The sequence below is a fragment of the Phymastichus coffea genome, unplaced genomic scaffold (assembly GCF_024137745.1).
Source record: "Phymastichus coffea isolate CEN01 unplaced genomic scaffold, Cenicafe_Pcof_1.1 PCOF00006, whole genome shotgun sequence".
In the NCBI taxonomy this organism is placed as follows: Eukaryota; Metazoa; Arthropoda; class Insecta; order Hymenoptera; family Eulophidae; genus Phymastichus; species Phymastichus coffea.
The window spans coordinates 5,472,828-5,495,005 of record NW_026706817.1 but is presented as its reverse complement, the minus strand read 5'-3'; the positions used below and the strand labels follow the sequence as shown (position 1 = coordinate 5,495,005).

The following is a 22,178-nucleotide window of genomic DNA, read 5'->3' as shown; positions in this document are numbered from 1 at the left end:
TTCTGCAATTCGACGTTGAATCGGCCCAATAATTCGGCATAGTACAGCCCTGTAACCGTTTTGCCCCTCTCCAGGTAGTCGATGTAGATCACACCTTGTGAATCCCAGAAAACGGTGGCCATCACCTTTCCGGCCGATGGGGCAGTCTTCGCCTTCTTCAGAGCACTTTCGCCGGGTAAAGTCCACTGTTTCGACTGTTCCTTGGTCTCTGGTGTATACCAGTGGATCCATGTTTCGTCGACTGTCACGAAACGACGCAGAAACTCCTTCGGATTGCGCTTAAACAGCGTCAGACATTGCTCTGAAGTTGTCTCACGGTTGCTCTTGTTGTCCGGAGTGAGCAAACGCGGCACCCATTGCGCCGACAGCTTTCTCATGCCCAAAATTTCATGCAGGACGTGACCCACGCGGTCTTTTGAGATGCCTACGATCTTAGCTATCTCGCGCACCTTCAATCGTCGATCTGCCAATACGAGATCGTGAATTTTTGTCACGTTATCCTCCGTGGTAGCCGTTTTCGGAGCACCTGGACGGGGCTCTTTAAAAATCGACGTGCGACCCCGTTGAAACTTGTTAAACCAATTTTTAACGGTCGCCATCGAAGGAGAAGAGTCACCGTACACAGCATCCAAGCGCTTTTTGATTTCGCTGCGCGATTTCCCTTCCAAAAACAAGAATCGAATCACCGACCGATACTGCTCTTTTTTCATTTTTCAAAAATCAACGGACACACTTGCTTTCACACGCTCTCAAAAATAAACTACAACTCCGATCCGGCTGAAATCTTGACAGTAACCATCGAGAAGGTTATACTACGTGATAGAATATTTCTTTTGCGAGAGTGGCGCCATCGGGCGGTGAGGCTAAGTACTTATCGGACCACCCTCGTACTCATAAAATGCATTCCTCGACGAGAGTTGGGAGTATGGCCACATTTGTCGGCATTGTTGTATCACCCATAGTGATTGGCAACATAACATGGTTGACAATTAGCAGATTTAGGTAACTCAACCGTACACGCGTTGGTGATATTATATTAACGCTAGTCTTATATTAACGCTAAAGCCATCTATAGAGCATTTTTTCCCATTACTGTAGTTGTTCTTGGATCGTAGAGAGATCGAATGAACTCTCCTATTTGTACGGATCCACCAACGCGTTGCCTACTCTAAGGAATATTCTGTAACCAATTTTGAAGTTTCGTCGGTTTGTTCATAACGTACCGTAGCGCTTAATATCATGCTCTCACGAGATCGTGCACCGGAATCATCGTGTAGTACCGACCTATTCACTACCATCGGAGATCCTTCGGAAATCCTATAGTCGATAAAGTACATGCCGTTACCAATGCCTCTGAAGGCATGGGCTCAATACTCTCTACCACCTCGGCTGAAACATGGTTCTGGGCTCCATTTTCATCGAATTTTCCCCTCTTCATTATTACATTACTAACATATGCATTGCAGGCACTAAAAAGCGATCCTTACTTCCATCTCTCAACGTGTTTGTTGCCATCAGTACTTTTTGTGGTAGTGAGGTCACGTGAGCTACGCAACGAGCAATCGCCGACTCATTGGCTATCACGTTTTCAACACGTGTACGTGACGATGTTACGTACATCTGCGGGGTTTACCATAAGGAACGAAGGAGTGGAGTCAACTCCATCAAACCACTCCTTCTCTCGTTTCCCTTATTGAATTGGGGACAGCACCTTTTACTTAAGCCCAGTGATTCACACTGGATACATTTGAGTAGCTTGGTCTCTATCTCTCTTGCGAGTATCTTTTGATCTATTGAATCGGCCCTTGGAAGTTGAACTTCGTTTGCCAAAGTTCTAATTCATACCCTCTGAGATTCTTCAGAAATAGTAATACTTGCTTCATTACATCAGGCTTTATATTCTTTTTATCCTCTTTGATCGTAGCTAGGTATAACTAGCTAGGGTTGTACCTATGATTAACTCCACTTGTGTCGGCGTATAGACTATCTTTTCAGTTACTTTTTTTAACAACTTTTCCATTCTGTCCAGCCGATCGTCAATCTCTGGCTTCTCGTGAACCATGGACTCAACTTTTGTGTTATACTCGTAATTATTATTTTCTACATTATAAGGGCGATATACTAGCTCTGAATAAAATGTAGATTAAGGATCTGTTATCACAATGTTTTACCTTTCTCAAACCTTTCTTTTTTTAACGTATTCTCCGCTGAGTCAAATTATTTAGCGCGCGTATGGAGTTGATACCGACTCATCGCACTTGACTCTGGATGTTAATGAGGAGGTTGGCGTGAAGAAGGTCCATCTGTTACTCGTATGCCATAGGTGAATTTAACCGTCGTATCAGTGCCATCATATTGGTCACGTAAACAGTAACTGGTTCTTCAGGACTCTGATAGCGACTTTGAACCTTCCGTATTAATCTCTGCTTCTATTGCACACCGGTACCAAATAATTTCTATATATTCCTTAACAGGTCAGATACTGATAAAAGCATCTCTTCTTTCACGAGCCCTGTGCTGCTCCTTACGTTGTCGTGTCTCGTTATGAAAGTATCCACGCTTGCGTTGTCTTCTTCTGAAAACTTCAACTTCCATCATCTGACGGTGCGATCAACGTTTCTTATTGTCAAACCTACCAGGTTGATGCTGTCTACCCTCTCTTGCAAGGAGCATTCTCTGTGGAGTCTGGTCGTGGTCACCGAGGGCTGTTGGATAGCCGTAGTTGACATGCTTTGAGGTAAGCGTGTATAGTAGTAGCATTTGAACGTATCTTGGAACGTTACGCCTCTACGTGTATTATTTTCCCTTTTAAAACCGGCGATTTGGCTTGTGGTATTTTATCCACATATACCTTGTCCTTCAAGGCAACTATTTTTGCGATTAAATTTTCTAGTTGATTCTTGATCACGATGGAGTGGATCATGGCACGTCGACACGCCAGAAAAAACAATGTACTATTGCGTTGGATACTCTCTAAGAGGTATCGAGAAAGATAAGTCCTGCGGGACCTAGGTGTACCTGTCGTCTACTAAGTTGTAGCTCCTAGGATTGTTCTTTTCTTCATTCGTTCGACACCAAAATTGATAGCACTTTGTCATACCGGTCACGTCATCTTGCTCGAAGCTCGCTCGAGAGTCGAATAAATACGCCGAACGCGAGCGCTCTCTCTCTTTCTTTTGTCACGCATCTACCAGCGTGCCTACCGCGATAGCAATATGGGTGCCAGTCGGTACTGCCCTGGCGGACATGCTTGCTGGATCGACTGATCCTCGTGATGATTAACGACTCTTGTTATATTGGCTGTAAATGACTTTTGAGAGCCTCGCGGCTGGCCAGGTCACTTTGTGCAAAAATCTTTTGTCGAAGCGGCGGACAGTAATTGTCTTCCTCAACAGAGAATGGAGACTTCTCAAACAAACAACTTGTTGTTTTGGGAGAGGATGTCGTAAACTTCTCTTACCTGTACGGGCATATGCAAATGCAAATGCTGAAGTACAAAATGCGTCACCGATTGCCCTCGACAAGCAGCTAATGCTAGCCGACCCGAAGTGAATGCAATGTGTATTTGAACGAAGACTTGCAATCACAAGTGCGGATGTGTGTACCTTCACGTGGTGGGGCTGAAAACGCTGTCTCTGTAAAGAAACAGTAGGCAAAACACACAACGCTTGCCCTTAGGGCAAATGGCCAACCGGCCAAACAAAACAAACACGGACCATGACAACACGTGGTGAGGTGCGGCCTGTAAACGCCCAAACATTCAACGCGGAGTCTACCACACCCCAAAAGCTCAACTCGAGCCGAGAAAAGCCAAAATTCGGGAGTTACTTGAGGGGAAATCTCTCGGGATTGTGGTACTGCGCGTCCTCTTAGAGGACGGGAGACCGCTCCGGGAGCTAGTTGCAGAGGACCAATGGTCCCGGCAATCCGAATTTAATTCGGGTAGATAACAAATTACTCCCTATCGACTGGCAATCGGTAGGTGCCACTACTGTGGGTAAAGAGTCGCGGCCGTGATCATAGTAGCCACCCAAAGTTCTTTGCCTCGAGCTCCTGGAGTAAGGCCCGACACCATTGTGCGAGAGAACAGTCCATTGGGCCGAGTAACTCTCGATGACTAGAACGCACTACGGATGCCGAAACCCTTAGGAAAAATATTTCCACAGAAGGGCAGCATCCTTCCTGCTAAAGAATTGCTTAAGCCCTAATAGCTAAAACAATTTTACATTTGAAAGCGAAATTAGTGGCTGTCAGCTCTCTTTGAAAGCGAAAACCATGCACTAAATGTCCATCAAATCCAGTGCTGCTAATGGTCAACACAGGCTAAGACGATAGAAAAGGCGGAAACCCGACATGCTCACTCAAATGCTACTTTGGTTGCAATTCGTCAAACACCTAACCCTGACCAAAATGAGGTTTGATTAATATCAAACCCAGCGTGAAAGATAAACACGCTTGTACACTCGTAAGTAGTTTGAAGTTATATTATAATCAATTAATTCTTAAGCAGTTAACAATAATAATAATTTAAGCAGTAATATAAGCAGTAGTATTAAGAATAGGATTAAGAAAAGTTACCAATTAAAAATCAATATTAAAACTTAAAAATAAGAAAGAATTATAGATTACAGATTTAAAATTATAGATTTAAAATTATTAAATCAAATCAAATCAAATCAAATAAAAGAAATAAAATGAAAATAATTAAATAATCTAACAACAGATTAGAAAGCTAAGAAAATAACTAGCTCAATCAATTAATTGTAAATATAAGAGCCATGGGAAACCATGGAAAAATCCGATAAGGTAACGCATGAAGCTCAAATCAACACTCACAAACATACTCACTGCTGGCAATCGAACGCCACTCGCTTAATTTGAACGCGCACGTTAACGCCAGAACTAAAAATCGAAAGCCACACTCCAGAATCCCAAAGGAGGAAATATATAACTAGACATTGCGTTGTACCTCGAAAGCGATATGATCAACCATTCTAGGTATAAAAAGGCGAGGAAACGTAAGCAGGAGGCAACCGTTGAGAAATCAGAGCACTGCTCTAATACTCCGGCGTCAACTCAGTTTCCTTCACAACCAAACAATTTTGACGAAAGCAAAGACGATTGCCCACCAGTTAAGAGGTTTAACTTGAACGCACAACCAAACCCTGAACGTACAACGAAACTGAGGATCATACAATTGAACCTCAACAAAAGACAAGTAGCCAACGATGAGCTGGAAGAAATCATGACAGACAGAAATCTTGACATACAGGTGGCACTGGTGCAAGAACCATATCACTGGAATAACGCGATTTCAGGTATGGGCAGTATCGCAGCCATTCACGGAGCCGAAAAAGGCGAAACGATTCAAGCTGCGATACTCTACAATCCGCACAAGGTCACTGCTACCAAGATTTCTAATCTGTGTGACTCCCACTGCGTTTGCGCACAAGTAGTCAGAGCATTTGGCGAAATTTATTTCATAAGCGTCTACTGCCAGTTCAGCCACAGCAGGAAGACCTATCTTGATAAACTAGCTGAGACTCTGAAGCAATTGAAAGGCAAAAGAGTCTTAGTTAGAATGAATGCAAATGCCAAGTCAAAGATCTGGTCTAACACACAGGACAAGAATGGAATAGTCATTGAAGAATTCATAGACCAATACGGGCTAATAGTTGCCAACAGGAGGGGGCAACTTCCAACGTGCCGTAGCACGAGGGGTGAGACGGATATCGATGTAACTTTACATACGTCAAATCTGTCAAACCTCTTGGGTAGCTGGGCGGTGAAAGAATGGACTACCAGTGACCACAGGCCCATAGTGATCGAACTGGATTTTGCCTCACAACCAGCCAGACTCATTCGAACCGAAGAAACATTAGAACCAAGGTTTAATATGAGAAAAGCTGATTGGGAGAAATTCGGGAGACTTTGTAAATTCGAGAAAGAGAACCTATCCAACCTCCCTTTAGAAACCTCTGAAGACATTGAAACATATGTTTCAAAATTTGAAGAGGTTCTGATAAGGGCAGCAAAGGACTCTATTCCATCAAAAATGAGAAGAACGCGCTCTCAACCCTGGTGGAATCCTGATCTGCGAAGTAAGAAGCGAGCGATACAAAGACAACAAAAAATCGCTGCTCTGAAAAACAAGGAAGGACCGAATATAAAACAAAGGAAAACCCTCCAGAGATCACTTGGAAAATTGCGACAAATGAATTCCGATTATGCAAGGGCTATTAAAAGAGCGAAAAACAACAGCTGGCGAGATTTCTGTACCATTGAAAGCGAAAAAAATGCTTGGGCGTATCCATACAAACGAGCATCCAATAAAGTCAGAATCTCAAAAGCGATGTGCACGGTTAACCGTAATGGTTCAGTCACAAAAGACTGGAAGGAAACCAGCATGGCTCTACTAGAAGGACTAATGCCTGATGACGACCCAAGCTGCGAAAACGGTGCACATGCAAAGATTCGCAGAGATATGCGGGAGTTTCCAGTAACCGGCGACGCAACGCCTTTCCTAACAAGGGAAGTTGAAATGACCGTTAAAGCGAACAAGGCAGGGAAATCACCAGGCAAAGATAAAATAGCGTCAGAAATGCTTGTAAATGCTAAATCATTACACCAGGAACTGACGCGACTTTTCAACGCCTGCTTAAAATGCGGAGTGTTCCCCAGAAGATGGAAAAGTGGAATGCTAATCACGATGCTCAAAGGGGTTGAAAACCCCGAGAACGAGATTAAATCATATAGACTCGTATGTCTTCTTCCCATAGCTGGGAAAACACTCATTACATATGCCGCTGCGGGCTGGTGGCAAAGGACCAACATCAAACAGCAATCTGCATTAGAAAGACTGCAGCGATCAGTTCTTTGCAAAACACTCAAAGCCTACAAATCGATCTCTCATGAAGCGGCGCATGTGCTTGCAGCCTCCCGACCAATAGCTCTCGAGCTTGACGCGAGAATTGCAAAGTACTGCGTCAGAAAAGGGAAATCGATTAAAATGCACGGCATCCGAATAAAATCGGAAGAACTTCGATCGGGCAGACTAAAAATTTCAAAAGCCATACAACTCATCAATTATGAAATCGAAAGGGTATGGCAGGAGAGATGGCAGTCAGCCACAAATGAAAGGAGAACCTACTGCTATTTCCCAGTAATCAAGGACAGATTAAAGAAGAGGTGGCTAAATTCCAATCATTACACAGTACAGTTCATGACTGGACATGGTGCTTTTAAGTCATACCTCCACAAAAGAGGATTATGCGAAGACCAACTGTGTAGTTGTGGAGAAATAGAAAGCGAAAGTCATATTCTCTTTAACTGCGAAGATGTAAGGGAACTAAGAAAGCCATTAATAGAGGCCGTTGAAGAGGAGGGCCACACATGGTCTTGCCCGGAAACAGCCCTAGTATCTAGCAGGAATATCTACAAAGTCTTTGAAGACTTTGTTAGAAAAGTCATAGAGCCCAGGGAAAGAGCACCTATAACAAAGAGAAAGCGCAGAAAAATAGTTACAAACTATGATAGAAAGACGCCGCCTCTTACAAGGTCCCTAACCAAAGGACAAAAACTCGCACGATAATCTAATTTTTGAACTTAGATAAGCCCATAAAGCTTGAAATTCGAACGATAATTTTTGAACATCAACTTCAAAACTAAACTCTGAAGTTCGATAATTTGAATTACCCCATTTAATCCAACGTCGGAGTTTTGATCCGAATGCGTGGCATGACGGGCAAGAATACTGAAAACTGCCTGGAGAGTCGCCTTGTCGGCTAGACAAGACCCCGCCCTGACATAACAGTCAAAAACACTAAATCGAAAGAGCAAATACCAGTATCAGCCAGTCATAAAAATCATTCTTTAGAAAGCGAGATCTGATTTTGGGGCGAAAACCGGGTAACAACAACTTTTTCGAATGACGGATACCCACCAGCGTGAGCGGGTATGACCGAAACGAAATGGGAAGACGTGCCTCGGTACGTCGAAGCGATGCACCTGTGAGTCGTGGGAGAAATCCCTTAATACAGGTACGCAGGGTGGGATGTTTTTCGAACGCGAGCCCAGGAGGGGAGGCTTAGTTGGTTGATCGTCTTAGGAATCTTCCTCTGGCTGTCCTGGCTGAGTCTCTCTTCTGACATCCCAATTTGGGCTGGCCTCTGCGGGGTAGTGGTACCAGGTCAACCAAATCTCGTAAGATTTGTATACTGCGTGCTTCCGACGTAGTAGACGTTGGGGCAACTAGAGTCCCGTCGCGCCTAATCCGAGGGTCAAGCCTTTAGTTCCGCTCTCCTTGAGCGTTGAACCGTGAAAAGATTGGTACTCCTTTCGAGGAGGTCGCCGCCTTAGATCAAAAAGTTTCCGACTCACTGTGTGCGTCAAGGATGTCGTAGCAAACTTGACTTCTGGATCTCCAATGTCTTTGAAAGCGAAGGAGTGAAAGACAGTGGGCTATGCCAACCTATTGGCGCCCAAAGAGAGGGGTGCTAATGTTTGATTACGCTACGTCATCCTCAAAGCGGAAAAGTGTGAACAACACACATACGAGGTGTGTTCAAAAAGTAAGGTGACTTTGTATTTTTAAGATAAAATATTTATTTATTTATCAATATTTATGTTGTGCCCTTCAAAGTACTCTCCCTCATATACAATACACTTATGCCAACGGATTTTCCAATCCTCAAAGCATTTCTCATAAGCACTTTTCGGTATAGCCTTGAGCTCTTCCAGCGACGCAGTCTTTATTTCTTCAATCGTTGCAAATCTCCGTCCTTTCATAGGTCTCTTTAGTTTTTGGAACAAGAAAAAGTCACATGGGGCCAAATCCGGTGAATATGGTGGCTGAGGCATGATTGTGGTGTTGTTTTTGGCAAAAAAATCTCTCACAAGCAAAGATGAGTGAGCAGGGGCATTATCGTGATGCAAAAGCCATGAGTTGTTTTTTCACAATTCTAGGCGTTTTCTTCGTATTTCTTCTCGCAAACGGCGCATAACTTCAAGATGATACTGTTTATTGACCGTACGTCCGTATGGTAAGAACTCCTGATGTACCACGCCATGGTAATCGAAGAAAACAGTAAGCAAAACTTTGACATTTGATCGAACTTGGCGTGCTTTTTTCTGTCTTGGCTCATCTGGGCTCTTCCATTGAGACGATTGGACTTTGGTTTCGATATCATAACCATATACCCATGATTCATCACCAGTTATGACCCTTTTGAGTAAATCTGGGTCGTCGTTGACGTCGTTCAACAGTTCTTCAGCGATGCTCATGCGACGGTTCTTTTGGTCAAAATTTAGCAATTTCGGAACACACTTCGCTGACACACGTCTCATGCCCTAAACGTTAGAAAAAATTTCACGGCACGAGCCAAGCGATATACCAACATCCTCAGCAACTTCTCTGATAGTGATTCGACGATTTTCCAGAACAATTTTCTTCACTGCTTGAACGTTTTCATCAGTTGTTGACGTGCTTGTGCGTCCAGAGCGAGGCTCGTCATTGGCATCTTTCCGGCCATCTTGGAAGAGTTTATACCACTTGTAAACATTTTTTTTACTCAGAACAGTGTCACTGTATGCCACCGTCAACATTTCAAGTGTTTCCGAGCACTTTATTTTATTTTTTACACAAAATTTAATGCAAATCCTTTGATCCATATTTTTCCATAGCAAGAAATCGCCGAGCACGCAAAACACTTATAACCTTTACGCCTCTCACAACCAAACAAAAAATGCTATACACTTGAAACTTGGTACAGATGTTCGGGAAGAGTGTACCAACATAACAAAACAAAAAAATCGATAATCGAAAGTACGTTGCCCGTGAAATTTGAAAAGTCACCTTACTTTTTAAACACACCTCGTACACTAACTATCCCTTGACTACGTAATGAGTGGTAATAAACGAGAAAAGAAACAACTAATGTTTTCTCTCGGTAAAATGATTTTTAAAAAATTAATAACATGAAAACTACAGTAATTTTAAACTAAAAATCTAATAATGACATGAAACTAGACCTTCATAAATATTTTTAAAGTCATTATAAATTTTACGATTTCAATAAACCTAATAATGTTTATAATGAACTGATTAATGAGTTGCATAGATCATCAATTGAATTATGAATTTAAAATTGACGTTAGGTTTACACAGCTTATTACAATTTGTTTTCACCAATTAATAATTTTAACTTATTTTCTCATTTATTACTACTTTTATTTCTTTTTGACTTCACGAAGAAGAATAGAAAATTTTAATTTTTTTTCAATTGCATAATAAAATGTGTTTGTAACATTTTCTAACGTTTGTGACGGCTGAGAGCGCGTGCGGTAACAAAATATGAATCGTCGAACCAAGAGAGACAAGGGATCGAGACAACGCTGAACAGATAGTGGCCAGGAGAAAACTTCAATTAATGCCTAAGCCATTGAGGATTTCAATCCAGCTTGCCGTCAACCTGCCAGTAGTTCCAGTCACAGTTCCTGCCTGAAGGCTTCGGCGCGTCGGTGAAGTGCTCGCGATTATCCGCGAGCACGGCGAGAACGGCGAGACCCTCCTTTGAACTCCTCTCAACCTTTATTGTACCACGCTCCCGTGTGTTCTTCCACACGAGCGAAGGCACGCGGTCATAGAGAACGATGCGTAAATCCGTATCTTTATAGTTGTAAATATTAATGAGTAATAAAATTAGTATAATGAAGGTTATTGAGAGTAATTATTGTGTGTGTCCGTCATTCTCTTCCTCCCGAGTTATCATCCATTACGCCAACTTCGTGACGAGGCCCATCGTCACCATTGCAGTAGAGCGAAAGAACCTCCCGCACTTTCCACTTGTAAGCAATTAGTGAAACGGCGCTCGGATACGGGCCCATTGTATGGCTCGTGGGAATTATGAATACAATAATTCCTTAAACGCGTATGTTCTGTGTTACACATCTGTACCGGCATGAAATGTAAATTAAACGTGTTGATGCCGAAGAATTACCTCCATGAAATTTTTAAAGGGAGCAGAAAACGTAATTATGCGAAAAATTATGTTATTTTCAAATTTAGCACGTGAATTTATAAAAATATTATAATGTATGATAGTTTTATGCTATCAATATGAATGAAATAGTACAAAAAAAGTTTACAAATTTTACTAAAAATTAATGTGAAAAAAATCGACACTATCTATGATGACTATATCTATTTTTGCTTTTTTCTCACTCTATAAGCATTATATTGGGAGTACAAATAGAAAACCGCCGTTTTCCCATAGGTGGCGTCAGTATTGCACGTCGGTAAAAAATTGTTAACAGGAACGTTACATAGCCAGCTGAGGCATTTGTCAACAACTCTTCATCACCTCGCTTGTCTATTTTTACTGTGCTTTGTTTTGTTCGTGCGCAAAAATGGCAAAATTCGAGCCGAACAGGAGACATTTGCGGGAAGTGTTGCTTTTGGCATTTCATTCGGGAAAAAATGCAGCTGAGGCGCGTCGAATTATTGTAGAAACTTATGGTAACAACTGTATTAGTGAAAGAACGTGTCGGGAATGGTTCCAATTGTTTAGAAATGGCGAGTATGACGTAGATGACAAGGATCGTCCTGGACCCGTAAAAAAGTTCGAGGATGTGAAATTGGAGGCTTTGCTGGATGAAGATTCTTGCAGAACGCAACAGGAACTTGCGGATTTATTGGGCGTAACTCAACAAGCCGTTTCCCATCGCTTGAAATGCTTAGGAATGATCCAGAAAGTGGGATGTTGGGTGCCGTACGAGCTGAAGCCGAGGGACATCGAACGGCGTCTTGTCACATGCGAACAACTCCTCCAACGGCAAAAAAGGAAGGGTTTTTTGCATCGCATTGTGACCGGCGATGAAAAGTGGATACACTATGACAACCCAAAGCGGAGAAAATCGTGGGGTCTTCCCGGCCATGCATCAACTTCGACAGCGAAACCAAACATTCATGGCTCGAAGCTGATGCTGTGTATTTGGTGGGACCAGCTTGGCGTAATTTACTATGAACTCCTGCAACCACGCAAAACCATCACAGGAGCCCTCTATCGGACGCAATTGATTCGTTTGAGTCGAGCGTTAAAGGAAAAACGCCCAAAGTACGCGGAAAGGCACGACAAGGTCATATTTCTGCATGACAACGCTCGGCCACATGTTTCCAAGGTCGTGAAAACATACCTGGAAACTTTGAAATGGCACATCCTATCGCACCCGCCGTACTCTCCTGACATCGTCCCTTCTAATTTCTACTTGTTCCGATTGATGACGCATGACCTGGCCGAACAGCACTTTCGTTCTTACGAAGAAACCAAAAATTGGATCGATTCGCGGATCGCGTCAAAAGACGAACAGTTTTTTCGAAGAGGAATTCAGAAGCTGCCAGAAAGATGGGAAAAAGTTGTGACTAAGGATGGAAATTATTTTGAAGAATGAGATTGTAACGAGTTTTTTACAATAAAACCTCAAATTATTAGAAAAAACGGCGATTTTCTATTTGTACTCCCAATAGAATCATTCTACAGAATAATTTCTTAAGGGCCAAAACATTTGGTTTTGTGAGCTTTCAGACCACACATGAATACTTTTTTTGAACCAGGCGCTTAGGCCTTTGGGTGTATTGTTGGAGCCAATGGTTTAACTTAGACATCAATGTCTTTTTAAGTATAGGTATTCTAACGGCATTATTAGTTTTAAGCCAAATTTACTCTAGTCTTGCTGTAATAAAAAGAGCTGCGATTTCTTCTAAAATCTTCATTATTTGCGATTTATGTCCAAATAGCAGATTATATTTTTCTGTAAATGTGTATTTGCATATAAATTTTAACATTATGCTAAAAAGTAAGTGAAGAGGTATATATCTCTTTCTCTTCCTCCCTCTCCCTCTCTCTCTCATTTGCGTTCTCTATTCTCTACCATGGTCGCTCTATAGTATAAATGTGTACCTTGACATATAGCCATTCATTTCATTACACTAAGGATCTTCAATATTTAGTTGAAAATAGCTTATAGTTATAGAAAATTTTAATGTAATTAAAATTTTTATGTTAATAGAAAAAATGTCATAGATATTTTTATCTATAAATGAACTTTCTATTTTTATACATAATTAAGTTAAATATTAAATTTTTTATTTTAATCTATGAAACTATGTTTTCCCTGAGTACAACGGTAATATAAATTAATTTTTTTCAATTAAGTTTATGATTATGTTTTTCAGTTCTGTCCCAGTATATTTCAAGTGGTTTTCCTATTTGTCATGGTTCAAATATGGTAATGAAGCTCTGTTAATTAATCAGTGGATCGATGTTGATAACATTGCTTGTACGAAAAGTAATACAACTTGTCCGAAATCTGGACTGATGGTTCTACAGACGTTAAATTTCAATAAGGTAAATCAGAATATGAAAGAAGGCATTTAAAAGTCTTAAAATTCATTTTTAGATATATTACATTGTTATTAAACAATAAAATAAAATTGTTAGTAAATCTAATTTTTTCATTACAGGAATATTTTTGGATAGATATTTGGGCACTAGTTACCTTAATCATTTTATTTCGCATTGCAGCGTTAATAGCACTTATTGTAAAAACTTGGAGAAAAAACATATAAAAATAATTATCTTGTGTAAAACATTAAATAAATAATAAATATTCATGATACTATTAGATTTTTTCTATAATACTATAAGTAGATCCAAAACACTTCAAATTTTATGTTTTACCACTTGATATTATTATCCTAAGCATATACTCATAACTTATAGTTGATTACAGATTGTTACGTGACGGACCATTTTATTTTCTTTGTTATGATATGTCTGATTAGAATTGCGCTTTCGGGAGTCTCATTCGTGTCGCGCCAAGGCCAAGAACATAGCGATAAAACACTATACCCAGCAGTTCCCGTGTGCGCGTCTTGGCGAGAATAAGTGGAAAAAGTTTAGCATACTGCTGCAGCATGCTGCACTCAGCGTGTTAGGCTAAGTAATATAAAGCGATTAAAAACGCATAAATCAGAGAGAGAGAGACAGAGTGTAAGGAATGAGAGAGGAAAGCAAAAATGCAGAGACGAACTGTGAGAGCGAGACCCGACCGTTAGTAGTGAGCGTCCGAGTAGTAGGCTGCAATTCTTTCGCTACGATATAATAATTAAATTTGTTGGAATTATTAACTCTATAAGAGAGTCTGCCTAAATTGAAGTTCAGTTATATTAAATTTTCATTTACTAGAATATTAAAGTTTGAATTTATCGAAGATTGATTTAATTGAAGTTTGTGTTTATAAAAGATTAAAGTCTAAATATACCAAAGATCAATTTAATTGAAAAAATTAGAAAAGTGCTGAGAGCGATTATTTGAAGCTGCAAAATCGAACAAACACAGAAGTCTATATTGGACCAATAAAATTATTAAAAACGAAGGAAGATTATAATTGCGTATCGATATAATAATACTAAAAGACCAAATCATTCCAATATCATAATTACGAAGTGAATACCACTTATGTTTATGTACTAAGAATAATAGACTATACGTGGCGAAACATGAGACTAAAGAATGAGTAAGTTCTTCCGTTCGATTAATGAAAACGTAGCCAATATCTCATTCGTTCGAGAGGCGCTTCCTCTGGAAGAATACCTGAAGGATGTTACAGACGACACGCTTTCATTGGCCCTTCATGGATGTCCAGCTACCATGAGGACCACGACGATTCACTTTATTTCTGTCCAGCAGTGAGCGCTGGTTTCGACTCCAGGGCAACCGGTGCCATCACCAACTTCTTGCATCTCGTACATACTCACCGGTTCGTCACAGACCTCCTTGACTGCGCATAGACTGAATATTAATTACATTGTTATGTCTGAGGCACCAGAGTGGTTTCGCAGGGAGTCACAACTGACCGCGAAGCGTCACGAGATGAAAGCGCAACTCAACTCTGAGCGATTTGAGAAGCTCTGTGGACTCTGGACCAAAATGCAGGAGGAATTCCGTCCTGGTTGATAAGCCAGAAATTCTGGTCCATGGTTTGCCTCCTGGATTTCGAGGTTCTCTCTTCCAGACCGCAACCTCTATTCTCATTACGTTTGGTTTTGATGGTGAGAACAACTTGCCTGCGATTATTGGGACGAGGAAGTGAAGTCCCTCAACCATCGTCGCTCTGCTGCACCCTTAAATCAGCCTCAACCGTCCTCTCTCTTGAGCTATAGCACTTGACGGAAGTCGTTTACTTTTCTGCTCAATTCACGAACTTCACGAGATAGAATAATTGAGTATTCGCCGAGGCTTAAAGAGCATACTGCGCAGACGATTTTTGGCTATGGAGATAGTTTCCGAGTCTTACTGCGACCAATCTACCCTAAGCCTGTTTTTGAGCTCTTGTCCAAGGCTAGAAGAGTGTGTGAGGATCTTGGATATGCATGGCCTGTAGTTCGAAACTTGGAGATTTTCTGCCGTGCCACGCCACATTAGGAGCTCATTCCCGTTGTCTTTGAAGCCGATCTACGTAGTCTTCCGACGCTGGCACCTCACCAACTAGTATCACGCTTGGCAGGAGCTGGTTATCAGCCTCACCCTGCGGCTACACCATTTGTACCTCTTGGTGGTATCCACCACGATCCCCGACCTCCTCGCTCTGACCATCATTTCCTATCTCTCGCAAATCCACCGAACCTCACTCTTCCTACAAAAACTGCCTTCTCCTCTCAGTCACCAACCCTTGACTTGGTGGAAACCTCATGACATTCACCGGTCTCGGTGAATAATCCTGTCACCACCTCTACCTCCTCTTAATCATCCCTAACCGTCGCGCACATCAATATAAATGGTCTCAACGGCCTTGAGTAAGTGCACTCAATGCCTGGTCTCTCTGCTTTTCGGGCAAAGACAGTATGAACGTGTTAAGTTTTCTATCGAGCTAGAGCGATTGCCAGCGTATTATGGCATTTCTGACGGAGAAACACTAATAGCAATAACCAACGCGTTTCGTGACAAGACGCATTCGTGGTATGAAGTAAATCGCGATCTTAAAAATTTCAAAAAGAGCTTTTCTAGCGAATTTTGCCACAGATTGAACAGAAAGCAATTCTACGGTGAGTTACGGCAGAGAACGTAGAGCGAAGACGATAAAATTGTAGATTTCGTCGTGGCTTGTCAAACGATTTTGTGCCGATTCATTCTGCCTGTTTCGCTAAAACGATAATTAGCGATTCTTATAGAGGGTTTATATCCTAAGTATAATCAATTTCTAGGAACCAAAGCCTTTAAAGACTTAAATGTCTTTAAAGGATTGAGTACCGCGTTAGAAGAACGTATAGCAGTGTGACGTTGGAGTACACGTGCACTAGAGATGGCTATTAGCTCAGCACAACTCCACGCACTGGGTAAACTCCATAGCTATTGTCACTCACTATTGTTTCGGGTTTGCCGTATCGAAGGATCAGATTCCTCATTGCGTTAGTGACTGCTTTGGTGGAAACCATGTGGAGCGGCGTTGCTTTCACCTACTTCGTAAATTTATTTTGCGAGACCAGAAACATAGTGTGCTGATTTGAAGATCGTGATAAAGGGCCTATGAGGTCCGTGTTTAAAATTTGTCCCGGGTGTGAGGTGGCTTAGGCGTGCATGAGGCGTGGTTTGCGATTCTGGCTGGTATTCATTTTTTAATTGGTTCCGCGGAGACAGTTGAATACGGTTTTTAAGTCTTCTATTTGTTTCGTGAATGTCTTGCTGAATACTATGTTTGTTCAAAAAGTATCGCGAATTTTCAATTTCCTCGGGCTACGTAAATTTGATTTCTGATTTTTTTGTAGCGTTATGTTGGTACTCATGTCCCTTACTTATGCTGACAAGGTCGGCTATTTTGAATGTTTAGTTAATTTTTGACAGCTGTTTTGCCTGGATGTGTTTTGGATCGTCTTCGAATTTTGCCTATTCTAAAAAAATGGAACAAAGAATATGTATCAAATTTTGTGTGAAAAACAAAATAAAGTGCACGGACGTATTCCGAACGTTGACTGTGGTATATGGTGAAGCTACGTTGGAGCAAAGCAACGTTTATCGGTGGTACAAAATGTTCTCAGAGGGTCGAGAACATGTGAACGACAAACAAGGTGCTCGACGCCCGAGCACGTCAACAACAGACGGAAACATTGATAAAATGAAAAAAATAGTATCGAAAATCGTCGAATCACCGTTAGAGGAGTTTCTGAGGATCTAAATGTATCGATTGGCTCATGTCATTCGATTTTAACCAATGATTTGGGCATGAGTCAGATCGCCGTGAAATTCGTCCCAAAACTGCTCAATTTCGACCAAAAACAGCATCGCGTTAACATTGTTCAGGAGATGTTGGATTCGGTCCGTGACGAACCAAAGGTGCTCCAGAAGATCATAACTGGTGATAAATCATGGGTTTATGGTTATGATGTGGAAACCAAAGCTCAATCATCCCAATGGAAGCTGCCGCATGAGCCAAGACCGAAAAAAGCGCGCCAAATTCGGTCGAACGTGGAGGTTTTGCTCACAGTTTTCTTCGATTACAAGAGCGTAGTGTATCATGAGTTCTTGCCACAGGGTAGTATGGTCAATAAGGAATATTACCTATAAGTTATGCGCAATTTACGCGAAGCAATCTGTCAGAAACGTCCGGATTTGTGGAAGAACAAGAACTTGCTATTGCACCATGATAAAGCTTCTGCTCACACAGCGTTGTTTGTGCGCTAATATTTGGCCAAAAACAACACAGAAATGATACCGCAACCACTGTATTCCCTAGACCTGGCCCTCTGTGACTTTTTGCTGTTCCCAAAACTGAAGAGGTCCATGAAAGGACGACACTACACCACAATTGAGGAGATAAAGATGGCATCAAAGGAGGAGCTGAACAAAATCGCAAAAAATGATTTTTTTAATTGCTTCGAGGATTGGAAAAAACGTTGGCACAAGTGCATTATATCCGAAGGGGGTTACTTTGAAGGAGATAAAATAGATATTCATGAATAAATAAATAATTTTTATTTATTAAATTTATGAATACTATGATACTTTTTGAACAGACCTTGTATGTAGGGTAGAGCGAAAAAGCGAACTCTCCTGGATCTGGCCCGATGACCTTGTCTAGTAAACGCTGAAATGTGGCTCCGGTGGAATGGAAGCCGAACGATAGAACTCGAAATTGTTTTAAGCCTCGCCCTGGTACGATCAATGAGGTTAGTGGTTGGCTTTGTTCCGTGAGCTTCTCTTACCATTATCTTTTTTCCAGATTGATCGATAGAAACTTAGCTCCCCGCAGTTTGTCTAGCGTAGAGTTGATTTGGGGCAGCGGGTACCCATCCCCTTCGCATTGCTTATTTAGTTGTCTGAAGTCTATGCAGTACTTTAATTTGCCATCCTTCTTTCTGACGATGACGATCGGTGAGCTCCACGGGCTGAATGAGTTTTCGATGACTCCCTCCGCTTGCATCATTGAGACCTGCTCGTCGATGATTATTTGCATAGCGGGATTTCGTGGTTGGTAACGTTGTTTGGCTAAACTCGGGTTCGTTAGTTTGAGGCCCGGTGTTGGTTGCAAGCTGAGCAGGCATTCATGGTGAGAGTGTACCTGGAGGTGTCAGTGGTTACCCCAAAATACTCATCTGTAGACTTACCTTGTGTAAAAAGTCTCTACCTAGTATGACCGGGTAGAGTAGAGTGTCCATGACGTAGAAAGTGTGTAATAGTTTCTTACCAAAGATGCTGAGTGGAGCTTTAATGCTCTCTGTGATCGTGGTGCTGTTGCCGTCGACTATTGTCGCTTGTAGGTGTACTGGTGCGGTGTGCCACGAGCATCAGGCAACAGTTACCGGCTTCTGTGTTTACGAACGATGAAACTGGTGTCGATGAATGCTTTTACTGAAAGATTGTTGAGCGTTGCGACAGTAGGAACAAAAAAGTCTGCCGGGATTTTCGCAGCTCCTTCGGCTGTGACCTTCTAGCTTGCATTTCCAGTAGCATTTTGCCCTTGAGTACGACTCTGTAGATATAACGAGTGGTGTGATTATTTGCTTGAAACGGTTGCCAGCGGTAATTTGTTGCTGTAGTATTTCATACCATTTGCCCTTTCTTACTAATTCTTGTACGGAAGATACATCTTCCCTTACGCAATGCAGGTGATGTTCTGGGCAGAGGTTTTAATATATGCGGTTTAGTCGCTTCGTCTGGGAGTATCCTCCTTTGTGGCGCATTTGTTTGCAACGTAGTAGAAAAAGTGCGTATTTTTTCGTTTTGGCCTTGCTTGCGGCAATAGATCTCATCTTCTAATTAGACTTCCGCATTTGATGGCAGAAAATTGATTTCAGACTGGCTAGAAATGCGTCTAACGACCCCCATACGTGAAAGTTATTTTGACTCCATTCTAGCGGTTCATTTACAATATCTCCGGGACCCATTGCAGGAGTTGGGCTTCTGATAGATCATAAGCGTCCCTGAGCTCTTCCACCCTGTCGATAAATGCATACAGTTCCTTGTCGGCGAATTTGCAATTCCACTAGCATATTGTTTCTACAGGCTTGATATTATCGAGGATTTGCTAGAAGGTGTCAAGAGGTAAGCTTGCGATTATCAATATTGGGGGCGTTAGGCTAGATATGAATGCCTTCCATGCTTGTATTACTGAATCTTGCGGATCATCTCTGTGGCGTCTTCTTGTACCTGCTCCAGGAAGAGGGCGAGTGTTTACTTGCCGAGGTTATTTATCCATGACATCTTTGTCTGTAAGATTACGAAATACAAGTACATAGAGAGACGGCTCGGTATCGACAATATATACGTATGTCCAGTAAAAAAAATAAAGAGTGTATAATTGTTTAGCGCTGAAAGGTAAATTATACAGTTATATCATACGAAATATATATACAGCGTGAGATGTGGTACGGTTGATTACGGTTACGCTTCTACCCCCACCAGGAGCGAGAAAGGAAAGCCTGCAAGAAGCGCAGGCACAAAGAACATCCGCACTCATGCCACGGGGGCATTGCGCGAGAAAGGAGGATGCCCAGCTTGTAAGGAGGCACATTACATCGGCCACTGCTTCACCTTACGGGGTCTGGATCCAGAGGAGAGAAAGAAGTTGGTAGCAACACGGGGACTCTGCTATAATTGCCTCAGTGGGAGTCACACAGCCAGGAACTGTCCTTCCAGCGGCACCTGCCGGAGTTGTTCCAGTGCGCATTATACCCTCATCCACGAGGGTGCCGGAAGGCCCAAACGAGGAGAAGAGGAGCCTCGTCAGTCCATTTCACGGGCGGCACCATCTCCGCAGTCCCATACAGCTGCCACCAGCATGGCACTACCGGGAGTCGACAGTTCAGTCCAGATCAGTTCTAATATTTTCATGCATAACACTTGGTCAGGTATCGATTCTCTCTGTTTCTCATAACATAAATTATCTGCTCACCGAGAGCCATTACAGTCAGGTTAAATCATGATCTACCTCAATGTAGATATACGAGGGGGGTTAATAAGTGTTTACAAAATCCAAGAGATGGCGCCCGTCACGCTTAAATTATGATGTTTTTGGCAAACAATACTACTGACTAGATATCGTACAAAGTTTCAGCTCGATTCATTAAGTCGTTTTTGTGTGAGCGTTGATTGAACAAAAAGTTATTGGTTTATTTGAAAAATGGAAAAAACAGAGTTTCGAGGTGATAAAACATTTCCATTGGAAAGGCCTTACACCAAAAGAAATCACATTTAATACTGTTTATAATGGGTAAATGAATTTCAATGCGGCCGCCCAACAACAAAAGATGAACCTCGTTCAGGACGCCCCGTAGAAGTGAGTACGCCCAAGATGGTAAACAAAATCCACGATATGATGTTGAGTGATAGAGGATTAAAATTGCGAGAATTATTTGAGGCCTCAGGGGTATACGAGGGGGGTCAATAAGTGTTTACAAAATCCAAGAGATGGCGCCCGTCACGCTTAAATTATGATGTTTTTGGCAAACAATACTACTGACTAGATATCGTACAAAGTTTCAGCTCGATTCATTAAGTCGTTTTTGTGTGAGCGTTGGTTGAACAAAAAGTTATTGGTTTATTTGAAAAATGGAAAAAACAGAGTTTCGAGGTGATAAAACATTTCCATTGGAGAGGCCTTACACCAAAAGAAATCACATTTAATACTGTTTATAATGGGTAAATGAATTTCAATGCGGCCGCCCAACAACAAAAGATGAACCTCGTTCAGGACGCCCCGTAGAAGTGAGTACGCCCAAGATGGTAAACAAAATCCACGATATGATGTTGAGTGATAGAGGATTAAAATTGCGAGAATTATTTGAGGCCTCAGGGGTATCAAAGGGTACAATCATTTCAATTTTGCATGAAAAAATTGGGGATGAAAAAAATATCAGCAAGATGGGTGCCGCGTTTGCTCACTGTTGAAGACAAACGAACCCGCGTGGTCACCTCTGAAGCTCTTTTGGCACGCATATGTCGTAATCCGGAAGACTTTTGGCATCGACTCGTTACTGTAGACGAAACATGGTTACACCACTTCACTTCTGAAACCAAAGAATAATCCAAACAAAGGATTACCGCAAGAGAACCAGCCCCAAAGAGGTTAAGACAGTAAAGTTAGTTGGCAAGATTATGACCACGGTTTTCTGGGACGCGTATGGAATCATCTACATCGACTACTTGGAAAAGGGCCAGACGATCACTTGATAATATTAGGCGTCATTATTAGGTTAGCTGAAAGAAAAAATCAGAGAAATATGTCCTCACTTTAACAAAAAATGCCTCTTTCTTCAAGACAATGCTCGAGTTCACACGTGTGCAGTTTCGATGGCAAAAATTAACGATTTAAAGTTCGAATTTGTTGACCATCCACCATATTCGCCTGATTTGGCTCCCAGTGACTTTTTCTTATTTCCTAACCTCAAAAAATGGCTTGCCGGACAACGATTCACATCGAATGAAGAAGTCATCGCCGAAACAAATGCCTATTTTAAGGGTTTTCAGAAATCAGTTATCAGTTTTATTTTCAATAATCATCGAATTAAATTCCTCGCTCTCCGAAATAGTTTCTTTATCCAATGTTTACACCACTGCGTGCTTAATTTCTTAATTTTCACTGGAGTGGGTTCCTATTGAATCTTTTGTTTCATTAATTATCGATTT

General features: G+C 41.7%; 1 protein-coding gene across 4 annotated transcripts in view; it reads left to right on the top strand.

The window, feature by feature from the left end:
* Window positions 1-13,656, top strand: part of LOC131668403 (protein white) — a 625,545-nt gene extending 611,889 nt beyond the window's left edge. For all 4 annotated transcript variants that reach the window (XR_009302267.1, XM_058942531.1, XM_058942521.1 and 1 more), the window contains 2 exons: window positions 13,232-13,403; window positions 13,520-13,656. Coding sequence is in view for 3 of the 4 variants with exons in the window: in XM_058942531.1 (XP_058798514.1) it covers window positions 13,232-13,403; window positions 13,520-13,624 (277 nt within the window). In the remaining variant the exon portion in view is untranslated. The remainder of the gene's footprint in view (window positions 1-13,231; window positions 13,404-13,519) is intronic.
* Window positions 13,657-22,178: the final 8,522 nt, after the last annotated feature.